Genomic DNA, 17,741 nt, shown 5'->3' on the forward strand with positions numbered 1-17,741 from the left:
GACTTAGTCTCCATGGTTCAAATTTTACAGAGACCAAATATAATTAGCTCATCTCATTTCTTTTAGGTCAGTTGTCCACCTCTGTGCCTTCAGCAAGTAGAAGATCACATGACACAAATTGTAGTTCTTGATGCATAGAGGTCAGTTTTCTTAGGAGGGCTATGGAGAGGCTGCCAGAGGTTAGTCCCTTAGAAAATAAGTGTCATTAACACAAATAGAAAGGCCAAAGAGAAAATTGATTTTTAAAAGAAGATACTGGTATCTTGGGACATATTTAAATTCAGGGGGCTAGCAAGACCTCCAGAAGGAAATAACAGGTACTTAGTCAAAACTGCAGACATGGGGCTCTGTATTTCTCAGCTAGTCTCATCTTCACATTGCCTAAGTATGAAGAATAAAACTTCTCTTTTTTGAGAAAATAAACTCCTCAAAACCCATTTATACATGAACAGAGCTGGAACCTCTAGGCCTGAAGCGTCTGAATCCAGTGGATTTTATGGTATATTTCAAGGAAAGGAAACAGTAGTCTGGCATCACCCAATCAGAAGAATAAAATAAACCCCAATTTAGATCATTTTGAAGAAGCTGATATAAGCCATCAAAGAATAGCTACTTCTGTAATAAATAACTACATTTAGCTTATCTGCCTTTCAGGATAGACTGCAGAAATATTATCTTTATGTAAGTCTGTTCCATGGTACAGTTTCAATTCAAAGAAGATTCTAACCCCTTTGGATTAAATCTTAAGACAATGGTGAATCGGATATATGAAGAATATATTCAAAAATAGAGTTTATTCACTAAATATATCAAAGAAGCCGCAGTCCTCAAACATCTGAGTTATTAATGACCTATTCTTGTGAACTCTAGTTTCCATCTACAACTGTAAAAAACTGTTGCTTAGCCTCACCAAGGCCCCACCTTTTTTGGCGGAAAGCTCACATAGCTTCTGCTGAGACCACAGTTGTGGGGTGGACCTCACCTAAATTTCCCCAGGAAATAGTGGTTTATTATTAGTATTAGTTCAGCCATATTATTGGCTTTTATAAGTCAGTTTAAGAATTTAGACACCATTAAGAAGTTAGGCATCATACCGGGTGTTATATATAGGGGATGAATCACTGATTATAGTACTATATGCTAACTAGGATGTAAATTAAAAATAATTAAGATTATAAAAGGACTTCACTGGAAAAACACAATTTTTTTTAATGTTTATCATTTTTGACAGAGAGAGGGAGAGACAGAGAGCAAACCGGGAAGGGGCAGAGAGAGAGGGAGACACAAAATCAGAAGCAGGCTCCAGGCTCTGAGCTGTCAACACAGAGCCTGATGCAGGGCTCAAACTCACAGACCGCGAGATCATGACCTGAGGTATATATAACCCAACTGACTGAGCCACCCAGGCGCCCCTGGAAAAAAAAACCTTTATATTATCTGTGGCTCTGCTCCCTTCCAGGGGCACAGGCAGTGGAAATTGCCCATATGCAATTTTGTGTGTTCTGAAAAATGGTACAAATATGGTTTAAAATGATCATAAGAGGGGCACCTAGGCCCCTGGGTGGCTCCGTTGAGCGTCCGACTTCAGCTCAGGTCGTGGTCTCACAGTTCATGAGTTCAAGCCCTACATCGGGCTCACTGCTGTCAGCACAGAGCCTGCTTCAATCCTCTGTCACCCTCTCTCTCTCTGTCCAGCACCCATTTGCACTCTCAAAAATAATAAAGAAAGAAAAACATTTAAAAATAAAAAAATAAAATAAATAAAATCATAAGCATGTTTAGGCTACTGAGATGAAACATATTCTGTTTAAAATTTTATAAAAAAAAAAAAAAAGTTAGGCATCATTTGTGAAGTTACTCCTGTGAGAAAATCTGTTCTAAATTCCAGACTTAACTGAAGCATTTTCAGCACAGTTCACATATGACTTCTGTGCACATTTAAAAGTGAGTAGACTGAGGGGCACCTGGGTGGCTCAGTTAAGCGTCCAACTTCGGCTCAGGTCATGATCTTACAGTTTGTAAGTTCGAGCCCTGCATCAGCCTCTGTGCTGACAGCTCGGAGCCTGGAGCCTGCTTCAGATTCTGTGTTTCCCTTTCTCTCTCTGCTCCTAGCCTGCTCATACTCTCTCTCTCTCTCTCTCTCAAAAATAAACATAAAAAAACAAACAAACAAAAAAAAAGAGTAGACTGAAATCCAAAGAGTAGTATATATTAACAAAGTTAGGTGATTCTTTACTCTTCTTTCATGTGTAATTCAGAGCTTCCTAATAAAGTGAAGGATAAACTAGAATCTAGCCTGCTTGTTGGAGATTAGCTTGTGTAAAGAATGTTTTAATGCTGTAATGGAAAAGGCACAAGTAGAGGAGTGAGATACAAGGAGAAACAATATTCTGGTGCCCAGGAGCAGACAAAGACAGTCTGTGCACCTTGGTGAGCAGGCTTTTTACTGTAATTTGCAGGATTTACTCCCTACTTCTACATAAATTGATAATGGGAAACACAGATCATCATCTGTTTTAGATTATCTCCATTAAGCCCCTTCTACTGGCAGATGATTATGAAATAGGTGTTTTGTTTTTGTTTTAGAGTGAAATCTTGCCTTTTACAACAACATGGATGGATCTAGAGGGTACAATGCTAAGTGAAATAAGTCAGAGAAAGACAAATACCATATAATTTCACTCATATCTGGAATTGAAGAAATAAATGAACAAAGAAACAAAAAAACCAGACTTAACTATAGAGACAAACTGATGGTTACCAGAGGGGAGGTGGGTGACATAGGTGAAAGGGATTAAGAGCACAGTTATCATGATGAGCAGTGAGTAATGTATAGAATTGTTCAATCACTATATTGTATACCTGTGTATAGAATTGTTCAATCACTGTGTTGTATACCTGAAACTAACATAATGCTGTATGTTAACTATAATTAAGATAAAAACTTCAAAAAAGACTACTGTACAAAATGAAGTTTGATGGTACGGTGACAATACCGTTTTAGGTGGTGTTCCCATAATAATTACGAAATTCCCATATCTAACCTGTATTTCATTTTTTTAATTTATTTTTTTTTAATGTTTATTATTTTGAGAGACAGAGCAAGCGAGAGAGAGAGACCACTAGCCGGGAAGGGGCGGAGAGAGAGGGAGACAGAATATGAAGCAGGCTCCAGGCCCTGAGCTCTTAGCACAGAGCCGGATGTGGGGCTTGAACTCACTGAGAGATCATGACCTGAGCCAAACTCAGATGGCTAACCAACTGAGCCACCCAGGCATTCCTAACAAGTATTTCATTTTGTTAACTTTTCCTGTATAACTCAAACAAGTTTGTGATAAATTGGCAAACATGAATAAATTGGTGATAAATTTGTGATAAATGTGATAAACTGGCAAACAAGTTTGTGATAAATTGGCAAATATGAATAAGAAGAAAGCAAAATTACTTTTTTTTTAATGTTTATTTTTTAGAGAGCTTGTGAGCGAGGGAGGGGTGAGAGTGGGGGACAGAGAATCCAAAGTGGGCTCTGTGCTGACAGCAGACAGCCGATGTGGGGCTCAAACTCACCAACTGCGAGATCATGACCTGAGCTGAAGTCAAGACGCTTAACCAATTGAACCACCCAGGTGCCCCTACTTTTTTTTTTTTTTTTTTAATTTAAATTTTAGTTAACATGCAATGCAGTATTGGTTTCAGGAGTGGAATTCACTGATTCACCACTTCCATACAACACCCAGTGCTCGTCACAAGTGCTCTCCTTGATACCCATCTAGCCCATCTCCCACCCACCTCCCTCCATCAACCTTCAGTTCTCTATTGTTAAGAGTCTCTTGTGGTTTGTTTCCCTCTACTCTCCCTCCCCCTTAACTCCCCATATGTACATCTGTTTTGTTTCTTAAATTCTGCGTGTCAGTGAAGTAAAAAAAATACAGGTTCGAAGGGATACATTCACCCCAATGTTTATAGCAGCATTATCAACAATAGCCAAACTATGGAAAGAGCCCAGCTGATGAATGGATAAAGAAAATGTGGTATATATACAATGGAATATTACTTAACCATCAAAAAGAATGAAATCTTGGGCACCTGGGTGGCTCAGTTGTTAAGTGTCCGACTCTTGATTTTGGCTCAGGTCATGATCTCATGGTTCTTGGGATCAAGCCCTGTGTTAGACTCTGTGCTGACAGCACAGAACCTGCTTGGGATTCTCTCTCTCTCTCTCTGGCCCTACCCTGCTCGCATGCTCTCTCTCTCAAAATAAATAAACACTAAAAACAAAAGACAACAACAAAAAAAGAAATCTTGCTATTTTGTGGCATGAACTAGAAAATATGGTAAGTGATAAGTCAAGCAGAGCAAAATTACTTTTAATTTTACCGCCTGGACATAAACATTGTGTAAGTTTTTTAAGATACTTCTTTATACATATGTATTTATATAACGTATATAAAATACCCCTTTTTTAACATAGCATGAACATATTTTCATATCAAAACATGTTTTAACTGCATTATATGTATAACTGTGCCATAAATTATTTACTCATTCTTCCATTAAGTCACATTGTAGAAAACATTTATCTCTGTGCACATCTCCTTCAGAAAAAATTTTTTTAAAGTGAAATTATGAGTTCGAAGATTTTGTGTATTTTTAAGGCTTCTGCTTTTTTAGAAAGAATGTAGCAGTTTATATTCCCTTATATTGAGTATCTAATTCCTCATCTCTAACATTTACTGTAAAGTTTTCTTTTTTCCCATATATGACTCAAAACATAACTTTGTTATTAAGTTTTATCATTTTGTTTTTCAGGAGATGATTTTTCTTTGATTCAACAAGAAATATTTATGGTTAAAGAATGTAAACATTGCAACATTGTTGCCTACTTTGGGAGCTATCTCAGGTAAAAAAAAGACAACAACATCATCTGCTCTCCTTGAATTTTGTATTTCTTTACTACCACTCTCCCTGCCTTTCATGTAAATGCTATTATACATATAAAATTTTAAAGTTATATTGTCTGAAGTTCTAAAATTTCTCAGGTTTTCTTGTAGTCTCCCCTGTTATATTAATAATGACATCTCCATTTATGCGTTTATACCACCCTGTAATCCATTCTAAACCTTGGTGTGCTGAAGAGTGAAAGCCTTCAGGGTATTTCTTTTTTTTTTTTTTAATATAATTTATTGTAAGGGTATTTCAGTGATTGAGAATTACTAGCTAATATAATTTTCTTTCTCTTATTAGTCGAGAAAAACTGTGGATTTGTATGGAATACTGTGGTGGCGGATCACTTCAAGATATTTACCATGGTACTGTTCATTTGACTTTACGTTTTAAAAACAAACTTTGAGTTTAATGATTGTTGTTTTACATTTCTAGTTAACCAGGGATGTTGATGGGTACATATACCGTTTTTACATTGTTCTGTTCTGCTCCTGCAGTATTGCATAAAAGAAATCTAAACTTTATTTATTTATTTATTTTGGTTTTTTAGTAAATTTTCTGAAACCTGATCTGAGAAATCCAGAAGTTCTTATAGAGTCCAAATTTTGCTTTTTAGATGTAGTATCTAGGAAATCTTATGTGTGTCTAGGAAAGTATTTTATCTATATTTGAAACTGCCTCAATTTTTGTAAATAAGAATTGAATTACAAAGGTTAACTCTCACATAAAAGAAATTGTATATCTATCTTAGAAATCACTTAACCTAACTAAGGAAACAACTAGGTTTAGTTGTTGATGTATTTTTGTATTAAAAATGTATAATTTTCAGGGCACCTGGGTGGCTTAGCTGGTTAAGTGTCTAACCTCGGCTCAGGTCATGATCTCATGGTTCATGAGTTCAAGCCCTGCTTAGGGCTCTGTGCTGACAGCTCAGAACCTGGAGCCTGCTTTGGATTCTGTGTCTCCCTCTCTGTGGCCCTCCCCCACTTGTGCGTGTGCGCTCTCTCTCTCTCTCTCTCTCTCTCTCTCTCTCTCTCTCAGAAATAATAAAGGAATAAACTTTTTAAAAATATTGAAAAAATATATTTTCAAAAACTTGAAGTATTTTATTGAACATTCTGTTAATTTAGGCAGTTTTCTGAGTTGAATTAGATATTACCCATAACCATTTAGAAATAGTCTTTGTTTTGGCTCTACAATTTAGCTTCCAATTTGTTTTGTTTTTGACAGTTTCCTGATGTTTTAGTTAATGAGACTAAACACAGATCCTTATAAAACAATTTCTATTTTCTTTATTTAACTAAATATGGAATAGTAAAACGCCCATTGCAACTTTGTACTGTATAGTTTATTAAGAATTATCTGAAATATTTTCAAACATTTCTATGCTAAAAGCTTTATATGACAGCCTTATTAAATTTCAGTCATCCAGTTAACAAATACCACCATAGTAGATGTAAAAATAAGTGCTCTTCAGGTGTAAATAATATTTAAATAATTTCAGGTGTAAATAATATTTAAATAATTTGTAGCTTGTAGAGCTCAAATTGTTAAAATATCAGTCAATTGGGGTGACTCAGTGGGTTGAGTGTCCACCCCTTGATTTTGGCTCAGATCATGATTTTACAGTTGCGAGATTGGGTCCTGCATTGGGCTCTGTACTGAGTGTGGAGCCTGCTCAAGATTCTCTCTCTCCCTCTCCTTCTGCCCCTCCCTGCTTTCTAAATAAAAAAAAATAATAATAATAATTAAAAAATTAGTAGAGCAATGGTTAAATAAACTATGTTGCGCCTACAATATGGAATACTGTGAAGCATTTAAAAAGATAAAGTAGCTCCGTTTATATCCACTAGCTGTATCTCCCCAAGGCCTCTTTTTAAATGGAAAAACTAGATCATGAAAAAATATGTATAGCATAACTGATAACACTTAGACATTTAAAAATGTAATTTTTTATATTCACATTACATATGAATGTTAATGCACAGCAAAATGAAAAGATGTGTCCCAAATTGGTAAGTCATTACTTCTAGGGGAGAAATGGGACTCCTAAGTAAAATTTTGAATTATAATGAAAATGTACTGATGTATTATTTAATTATAAATTAATAAATATAATAATTACCTAATTCTGTCACAACAAATAACCCATGACCAAAAAAAATAGTTGTGATTGATGTCTAAAGTCTGGATATTTTTTATTTAAAATAATTTTTAGCACCACATACATATTACAATTATATAAAATATTACAGAGTTTTTAAAACAAGAACAAATCCATTTTTTTACACACTAGTCATTTTCTTATGTATTATATCATGCTAGAATTATTGTTCTCTTATTTTACCATGTGTCTGATTTAAAAGAATTATTGGGGGGCGCCTGGGTGGCGCAGTCGGTTAAGCGTCCGACTTCAGCCAGGTCACGATCTCGCGGTCCGTGAGTTCGAGCCCCGCGTCGGGCTCTGGGCTGATGGCTCGGAGCCTGGAGCCTGTTTCCGATTCTGTGTCTCCCTCTCTCTCTGCCCCTCCCCCGTTCATGCTCTGTCTCTCTCTGTCCCAACAAAAATAAATAAATGTTGAAAAAAAAAAATTTTTTTTTAAATAAAAAAATAAATAAAAGAATTATTGGTACGGACACCTGGGTGGCTCAGTTGGTTGAGCATCCGACTTCGGCTCAGGTCATGATCTCGCAGTTTGTGGGTTCGAGCCCCGCATCGGGCTCTGTGCTGACAGCTCAGAGCCTAGAGCCTGCTTCAGATTCTGCGTCTCCTTCTCTCTCTGCCCCTCCCCCACCTGTGCTCTGTCTCCCTCTGTCTCTCAAAAATAAATAAATGAAAAAAAAAAGAATTATTGGTAGAAAACAACTCTGTGCCACTCAATTTAAAATTCTTTTCTGTGATTTTAGGAAGAATTATCATTTATATGAAAAGTTTTTATATAATGATTATCATTTTTATTCACACTGACAGAACAAGAACTCAAGAATATGGATAAATAAACCTATATAGCTGGCATTGTTTTTACTACTTCCCCTTTTAAACTTAATGAATAATTTAAGACATTAATCTTACTTCTTGATATTTCTACTTTTCATTACTAAACCTGATATTTTTTTAGTTAAATTGAATCTAAGAAGTGTCCATCCCTGTATATCGTATACTAGATAGCAGTAGAAATCAAGAACATATATACTTAAAATAAACTGTTAATAAGATGATGCCTTCCCTCTTTTATTACTATTCCATCAAGTTACTAGGAACCAAAATTTTATGTTCCTGAGTAGATGTAGAGAGCCAGTCATTAAAATAATACAGTAAAATATCTCTCTTGAGGAACGATTATGTGTAAGTACCTGATTTGGTTTCACTGTCAGCAAACACCAGATTTCAGATATTCTCTCATGGTATTTGGTATTGGAAGGCATAATTCTGAAGTGTCTGGTTAGGTACTTACAGAAAGATCTTATATTTTGTAATAGAGATCTGGTTGTCAGAAGTAACCTGGTTGCTTTTTAAATTCTTAGATAAGGTACTGGATCAAGCTTTCCTGTTTGAAAAATATAGGAAAGGATTATACTAAAGTAATATTTTGATCTTTATGTGTATGATTCCTCTTGGTATATTTCAACAATTGATCTCTTATGGTTCTCCACTCTATATAACAATAATTAATTACATATGTTTATTTCTTTTCTTGGTTTTATTTTAGAGAAAATTTTCAGGATTAAGATCATGTCTGTTGTTTTCTATAGACTGTCCTATGGTGCCTACTACTGCACTTTGCAAGTAATGAATGCTTATATTTTCACAGACCAAAGTTGTTATGGAGTAAATCTTGTTTTTAAAGTACATTTTAAGGTTCTCAACTTTCCTTTTGTTTTGTTTCCTGATTATAAGAATAATGTGTGTTCATGGTGAGAAGCCATCCAATTATATACATAGAAGTTTTGTTAATACTTTGTCATTTTTTTAAAGATTACTTGTTTATTTTTGAGGGAGACAAAGACAGCGTCAGTGGGGGAAAGGACAGAGAGAAAGGGAGATAGAATCCTAAGCAGGCTCTGCGCTGTCAGCACAGAGCCCAACATGGGGCTTGATCCTACAAACACTGAGATCATGAGCTGAAAATCAAGAGTCGAACAGTGAACCAAGTGAGCCACCCAGGCGACCCAATAGTTTGTCATTTTTAAGATGGACTGTTTGTAATGTGTTATTGACATGTGTAACTATGTGATCTCTCTTTTTTCCTAGTTACTGGGCCATTATCAGAATTGCAGATAGCCTACGTATGCAGAGAAACTTTACAGGTACTACATTTGCTTATGTGGATAGAAAGGCAGTTCTAGTTTCACAGTTGAAAACTGCAAAATGATAATCCCAAAAGAAAAGAAAAGAGAAAATGGGCTCCTCATTTAGAAGATCAGCAAGTAGTAATTTTGTTCCTATCTTTTAAGGCATGTTAAATTAGGAATTAATTCGTGATTACATTTTTTATTTTGGTGATTTATAACTCAAATTGTTAATTGATGCTTCTATCCCTACATTTCCTAGATTGTGTAATTTGTTTAGAAATGAATTTGGTGTTCTATATGTTTTTCTTCTGTATTTTAGAAACTGGGAGATTGACTTGATTTAAGACAAAACTAGTCATTTCTAAGTATTGCTTTCCTCATGCGTTAGAAGGCATAGCATACAATGTCAAATCTGAATGTTAAATATATGAAACATATGAAACACACGAAAGTAAATTTTGCCAGTATATGTATGTATATATGAAAGTAAATTTGTCCAATATATATATGTATGTTTCTGTAGTATTCCCATAACATGGAAATGTACTCTTTTGTGTTCACATAAAATACAAAACTAATCAGATACTCATAGCAGAGAATTACTGACAGATTGTTTTTCTTTGTGTTTTAATTTCCGAAGTTCATTGCTTTTTTTAAGTAACATATAGTGGAATATTATTCAATCATAAAAAGGAAGGAAATCCTGTCATTTGTGACAACATATTTGAAGCTGGAGGACATTATACTAAGTAAAATAAGCCAGGGACATAAAGACAAAATACTGCATGAGTCACTTATATATAGAATCTAAAACAGTTGAACTCATAGATGCAGAGAGTGGAATGATGGTTACCAGAGTTTGAGGCCCGGGGGTAGAAATGAGGAGATGTTGGTCAGAGTATAAAATTACAGTCATATAGATTGACTGATTATTAATGTATAGCATGATAACTACAGTTAATGCTGTATTGAATATTGGAAATATGTTAAGAGAGTAAATTTCAGGTGCTCTTGTTATAAAAAAAAACATAGTAACTATGAAGAGATGATATGTTAACTAGCTTGATTCAGATAATCATTTCATTATGTATATGTGTATCAAATCATGTTGTACACCTTAATATATAAAATTTTTATTAAAGTTTTTAAAAAAAATAAAAAGGGCAGAGATTGTCAGAATGGAAAAAAGTAAAACCCCACTAGATGCCGCCTGTAAGAAATGTGCTTTTATAAAAACACAAATAGGTCAGAAGTAAAAGAAAAGAAAAACATACGTCATACTATTGAAAAGAAAGCTGAAGTGGCCATATTAATATCAGACAAAGTAGACTTCAGAGCAAAGACTATTACCTCTTTAAGGCCACTTCATAAAAAGCATAACAACCCTAAATGTTTAAGCCACTGATAACACAGCTTCAAAATAAATGAGCAAAAACTGATAGAACTTCCAGGAAAATAGACAAATCCACAGTTATAGTCACCTATATCCCTCTCACAATAATTTTGAAGAGCAAATAGGCAGAAAATCAGTAAGGATGCAGAAGGCTTGAACAGTACAACCAAACAGTTTGACCTGACATTTTAGTCTGACCAGTAGTGTGATACATATGCTCTTCAAGTGGGCATAGAGCATTTATAAGATAGACCATATTTGGGGTGATAAAATATGTTTCAATACATTGTATAGGATTTAAGTCATACAAAGCATATTCTCTGACCACACTGCAATTAAATTAAAAGTCAACAGAAATATTTCTGGAATATCTCCAAATATGTGGAAACTAAAGCACTAAACTAAGTTAAGTAACCCATGAGTCAAAGAAGAAATCAGAAGAGAAACTAAAAAGTATTTTGAACCAAATGAAATGAAAACAACACATCAAAATTTTGGGGTGTTACTACGGCAATACTTAGAAGGAAGTTTATAGCACTGAACATCTCTATTAGAAAGAAAAAAAGGTCTGAAATCAGTATCTTCAGCCTCCATCTTAAGAAATTTTTAAAAAATGAGCAAATTAAATCCAAAGTAGGCAGAGGAAGGAAATAATAAAGATCAGAATGGAAATCAATGAAATAGCAGAAAAATGAGAAAATCAGTAAAACCAAAATCTGACCCTTTGAGAAGATCACTAAAATTGATAAACCTCTAAGAGAAAACACAGTTACCAGTGTTAGGACTGAATATAAAGATACTACAACAGAATCTATAAATTTTGAAAGAAAAGGACATTCAGTTCCCAGAGAACATTATGAATAGCTTTCTGTCAATAAGGCCTACAACTTGGAAAATATGAACAATTTCCTTCAGAGAAATCAACTGAATAATTCTGTATATATTCTCACAAAGAAAACTCCAAGTCAGATAATGTGGATGGATAAATTCTACCAAACATTTAAGGAAGAAATAATGCCAATTCTACACAAACTCTTCTAGAAAATTGAAGAGTAAAGGGTGCCTGGGTGGCTCAGTTGGTTGAGCGTCCGACTTCAGCTCAGGTCATGATCTCATGGTTTGTGGGTTCGAGCCCCACGTCGGTATCTTTGCTGACAGTTCAGAGCCTGGAGCCTGCTTCAGATTCTGTGTCTCCCTCTCTCTCTGCCCCCCCCCCCCCCCACTTGTGCTCTGCCTCTCAAAAATGAATAAATGTTAAATTTTTAAAGAAAAGAAAATTGAAGAGTAGAGAATACCTCCCAAATCATTTTATGGGCCACCATTGCTCCAAAATAAAACCAGATAATACTGCAAGAGAACAAAACTACAGACTAATAATATCCTTCATAAACACAGATGCAAAACTTTAAAAGGAAAATAAAAGATTAGCAAAGGTAATCCAACAATATATTTTAAAAGATAACACATCATCAAGTGAGGTTTATCCTAAAGTGCAACTATGATTTAGCATTCAAAAATCACTTCAAGTAATTAACCATAGTAGCAAACAGAATGAGAAAACCACATGGTCATCTTAAATAGACACGGAAAAAACATTTGGCAAAATCCAGCATTTGTTCCTGATAAAGATTCTGAGCATACTAGGAACAGAAAATTCAACAGAAAACTTGTTCAACCTGATAAACAACACCTATGAAAAACCTACAACTAAATCATACTTAATGGTAAAGGACTAGATGCTTTCCCACCAAGATCAAACATGCAAAGTTGCCTGCTCTCCTTCTTTTCAACATTGTATTAGAGGTTTCAGTTAGTGCAGTAAGACAAAAATGAAATAAAAGACATCCAGATTAGAAAGTAAGAAGTAAAACTGTCTTTATTCACAGACCACACAATCATGTGTATAAAAAATGGAATAGAATTTACAAAGTAGCTTCTAGAACTAATAAGTGAGGCTAGAAAGCTTGCAGGATTCAAGATCCATGTACAAGATCAATTGGATTTCTATACACTGACTACATTCAGAACTTTAAAAAATAATACTAACATTAACAAAAATATGACATTCTTAAGGGAATGTATGTGACAAAAGATACATAAACCCCTGCATACTAAAAACTGAAACTGCTAAGAAAAATTAAGACCTAAGTAAATGGAGAACTATAACATATTCATGGATGTGGAGACTCACAGTAGTTAAGATGTCAGTTCTCCCCAGGTTGACCCATAGATTCAGTGCAGTCCTGAGGCTCTTGGCTATCTTGGTCAGTTGAGCATCTGACTCTTGATTTCCACTCAGGTCATGATCCCAGGGATGTGGGATCAAGCCCTGTGTCGGGCTCCACACTGAGCATGGAACCTGCTTAAGATTCTCTCTTTCTCCTATTGCCCCTCTTCCCTGCTCATGTTCTCTCTCCCTAAAATAAAAATTAAAAATTAAAAAAAAGACTTATGAAACTATAGTAATCAAAGCATAATGGTATAGGTATAAGAGTAAATAAGTACCTCACTGGAACAGAAGGACCAGAAGTAAATCCTATATGGATGGCTGATTTTTAACAAAATCGAAAAGACAAATCTGTGAAAAAAGTATAGACTTTTCAATAAATAGTATTGGAATAATTGGACATCCCTATGCCAACAAATGAACCTTAAGTCATACTTCATATCATATGTAAAAACCCAAAAGTAATCACAGACCTAAATATAAACCCTAGAACTAGAACTTCTAGAAGGAAACAGAAGAGAATCTTGCAGTCTTGAATTAAGCAAATCACTTTTGGACAGAAGACAAAAGTTTGAATGAAAAACTTGGTAAATTAGACTTTATCAAGATGAAAAACTTCCATTTTTCTAGAGACACTTAAGAGAATGAAGAGAGAAACTGCAGACTAGAAGAAGGTACTTGCAAAGTGTATATCTGATCATGAACTTGTATCCAGAGTCCATAAAGAACTCTCAAAATTCAGTAATAAAAAAAAATAAGAGCCTAATAAACAAATGGACAAAATATTTGAACAGACACTTCACCAAAGAATGGCCAAAATTAAAGACTGACCTTAAGAAGATTGATGAGAATATGGATTAACTGGAACTCTCATATACTCCTGGTTTCAATATAAAATGGTACAGCTGCTTTGGAAAACAGTTTGGCAGTTGCCTAAAAGTTTAAATTTATTAGCACCATACAATTCAGCCATTACACTCCTAGGTACCTGGAAGGAAAAAGTCATACTAGTACTTTTATATGAACCTTAAGAGCAACTTTATTTATAATAGCCGAATGCTTTAAACAACCCAACCATCCAAATGTCTATCAACAGATGGTGTGTAAACAAATTCTTGTATATCTGTACAATGGAAATAATAAAAATGAACTATTGATATACACATTAACAAGGAATCTCAAATTAATTATTGTGAATGAAAGAGACCAGACAAAAAAAGAATATATTGTGAAAGTCAGTTTATGTAAAAGTCTGGAAAATTTAAATCTGTAGTAATAGAAGGTAGAGCAGTATTTGTGTGTAGGAGGGACTTTGGAGTGATGGATATATTCCTTATCTTGATTGTGGTGGTGGTGGTGTTGTAAAATATTTCTGATTTTTACTAGAAAATGAATTCAAAATCTTTAAAATACAGTAAAAAGAAACTGATTAGTAAAAAGAAACTCTTCTAGATTTTTTCCCCCACCTCTGAAGAAGACATTTAGTTTTTCTTATTCAGTGAGAATTTAAATAGAAAATGTAGGCATTAAGTTTGCAGCTTTGCTAATGCATACTTTTTTTTTTTTTTAAACTTCAGGGTCTTGCCTATTTGCATACTAAAGGCAAAATGCATAGAGATATCAAAGTAAGTTCATTTAATATACTTAAATAGATAATTTTTGAAGGAATTTTGTGATACTAATTTAATAGTATTTGTATTTTTGTTTTAGGGTGCAAATATTTTATTGACAGATCATGGTGATGTAAAATTAGGTATGTTATTTCAAGTCTCTCACATTTTTCCTAAAAATTTTAATAAAATTTTAAATGAGAATTAACATTATACAAGTTTAATATTCATATCAAGAACCACAATAATGTTCAAGTTTTGATCCAGTAATTTTACTCCTGAGACTCTGTTTAAAGGAACTTAATCCTAAAGATAAAAAAAAATCTATATTCATAGGAGTATTGATTATACACTGTTTATATAGAAAGAAGTACAAACATAGGACTAGCAATAGAGAAACTGTTAAAACTGTAATAAATCCACTTATGGAACATTATTTAGTCATCAGAATTAACAGTTAAGGAGAATAAGAGTAGAATCCCTGAGGTGTTACTTAAATGACAAAAATGAACTATACGTATAATCAGTTTTTTATAACCATGTGAAATAACAATAAAAAAGTATTTATAGAGAAAAAGCCTTTTTTAATGGCACCAAAATACTACCCTAGTTGTGTTAGAATAAAAGGCATCCATATGGGTGGTTTATTTTTTTTTTTTTACCTTTTTTTCCCTTAATTAAACTTCAGTATGCTTGTAGTAAATTTTTTTATTAAACTATGTTCTTTATAAAGTATGTTCTATTCTAATAAAGTGCCAAAAAAATGATTTTCCTTTAATGAGCATGTTATAAACCAAGCAAGAAGAGATTTCGGGATTCAATTTATATATATTTCCCTGGCATTACTATCTGAATTATTAATAATGTCGTGCCTGAGGGTGAAATTTAGAAATGTTGGTGACTTTATTGAAAGAACTAAAATTTTTGTCCAATTTTTTTCCCTACTAGCTGACTTTGGTGTGGCTGCAAAAATAACAGCTACCATTGCAAAGAGAAAATCTTTCATTGGCACCCCTTACTGGTAAGATACTATGATTGAATTTTGTGCATTTTCATTTCTTCACAGTTAGTGATCTGCATTGATACTTAGTAAGACAAGTGATAATACAAGTCTGGAGATTTGCATGCTCCTTGATACTATCATACTTCTGATTGGGAACTTTGATACTCATTTTTATTCACCTTTCCCTGAGTTAAAGTGCTAATAATAATTCCTACTGTCTCTGGGATTTTGTATTAAGAAGACTCATAGGTATGAGATTTTTCAAAAGAAAGACTTTTATTATGATCTCTTATCATTTTGTTACCCTTTTGGTATCGATTCTGTTTTAATATAGGATTTCAATTTCTGGTTGTTTAAAATTCATGCATCCTACCATTAGTCTTTATCAGCTACCTTCCTTTTAACGCATCTTACCCAGTACTGACAAAACGATCTTTCTAAAATGCTGCTTTCATCAATGAAGACAGATAATTGAAATATAATAAAAAACCTAGTAATAAACCTTAATATATAAAATAATTTAGTGAAATTATAAAAGATAACATTTAAAGTTTGTAAAAAAGCTTGGATTTTTCTAAATAGACAGTGTTTGAATAATATATTATTTGGAAAGAAATTTAAAGTCACTCCGTACCTCATATGTAATGCCAAAATAAATTGTATATGGAAATAGTTCAATATAAAAGTGAAACCAAAAGAACTATCAGTAACTATCAGCTTTAAGAGTTAAGTAAGCCTTTCTTGGCACAAAAGCATAAAACATTAAAGGGTAAAAGTGATAGATTTAACTACATGAAAATTTAAAATGTCTGCGTATCTACCAGCTTGAACAAAAGTGAAAGGCAAGTAACAAGTCAGGAAATATCCTCTAAAATATGTATGACAGACTAGGTTTTAATGTCTTTAATGTATAAGTTCTTTTTTTTTTTTTTTAATTTTTTTTTTCAATGTTTATTTATTTTTGGGACAGAGAGAGACAGAGCATGAACGGGGGAGGGGCAGAGAGAGAGGGAGACACAGAATCGGAAACAGGCTCCAGGCTCTGAGCCATCAGCCCAGAGCCTGACGCGGGGCTCGAACTCACGGACCGCGAGATCGCGACCTGGCTGAAGTCAGATGCCTAACCGACTGCGCCACCCAGGCGCCCCAATGTATAAGTTCTTAATAAAGTACTTCATTAGAAGCAGAGTTATTAAAATAATACATAGAAGTTGTCATAAAATATGAAAATTGTTTCCCCTAACAATGACCAAAAATGTAAATTAAATAAGTAACACCATTATTTTCTTTCAAGTTGGAAAATATTTGGAATCATGGGTAAACCTATTACTATCACTAAATATTTGACAGTGAAATTAGAAATTGATAGCATAATTTTGAAGGATAATTTGGCAATAATGTTTTCCCAGAAACCTTTAACTGTGCTTGTATTCTTTAGTCTTAATTCTGCTTGTAGTAATTTATCAGAGAGGCATAGAAATTATATGAAGAGCTTTATTACAATACTTTAAAGATTGAGGGGAAAGTATGCACGCACATGCAAAAGGAATTAGTTAAGGAAATTGTGTATGTTTATGCAAATCAGTGGAGTAAATTGCTGATATTAAAAATCCTGTTGTAGGGGCACCTGGGTGGCTGAGTCAGTTAAGCATCTGACTCTTGATCTCAGCTCAGGTCATGATCTCATGGTTCCTGAGTTTGAGCCCTGCATCAGGCTCAGCACTGACAGTGCAGAGCCTGCTTGGGATTCTCTCTCCCCTCTCTTTCTGCCCTTACCCACTCACACACACTTTCTCTCTCAAAATAAATAAATAAACCAAAAAAAAAATTTTTTTTAATCCTATTGTAAAAGATGAATAGGCAATGGATAGGCTCATGATATACTGTTATTCAAAAAAGCAAGATTAGGGCACCTGGGGCATCAAGGGACTCTTGATTTTAGCTCAGGTCATGATCTCGCAGTTTGTGAGATCTAGCCCCATGTCACAGGGCCTGCTTGGGATTCTCTCTCCCCCTCTCTCTGCCCCTTTCTTGCTTGTATGTGTGTGTTTCTCTCTCTCTCTCTCTCTCTCTCTCACACACACACACACACACACACAAATAAACTTTCAAAAAAGAAACAAGTAAGATTAAAAGTAGCATAATGTAATACCATGTTATAGAAGATATGTGTGTGAATAAAATTTATGGATGTAAATATGTGAAACAATGGCTCTCTTTGGGTGGGATAATGTTTGACATGTTTTCTTCCATGTAGGCCAAATTCTCTTT

At 34.2% G+C, this 17,741-nt stretch overlaps 1 protein-coding gene across 5 annotated transcripts in view; it reads left to right on the forward strand.

Moving 5' to 3' along the window:
- The window catches only part of MAP4K5 (mitogen-activated protein kinase kinase kinase kinase 5), a 113,790-nt gene that overhangs the window by 46,309 nt on the left and 49,740 nt on the right, over positions 1 to 17,741 (forward strand). For all 5 annotated transcript variants that reach the window (XM_086709774.1, XM_086709775.1, XM_086709777.1 and 2 more), the window contains 6 exons: positions 4,810 to 4,900; positions 5,245 to 5,309; positions 9,197 to 9,252; positions 14,435 to 14,482; positions 14,568 to 14,610; positions 15,416 to 15,488. In XM_086709774.1, coding sequence (XP_086565900.1) covers positions 4,810 to 4,900; positions 5,245 to 5,309; positions 9,197 to 9,252; positions 14,435 to 14,482; positions 14,568 to 14,610; positions 15,416 to 15,488 — 376 coding nt within the window. The remainder of the gene's footprint in view (positions 1 to 4,809; positions 4,901 to 5,244; positions 5,310 to 9,196; positions 9,253 to 14,434; positions 14,483 to 14,567; positions 14,611 to 15,415; positions 15,489 to 17,741) is intronic.

This window comes from Puma concolor, chromosome B3, assembly GCF_028749965.1.
Source record: "Puma concolor isolate L17-30 chromosome B3, mPumCon1.1.hap2, whole genome shotgun sequence".
Classification (NCBI taxonomy): Eukaryota; Metazoa; Chordata; class Mammalia; order Carnivora; family Felidae; genus Puma; species Puma concolor.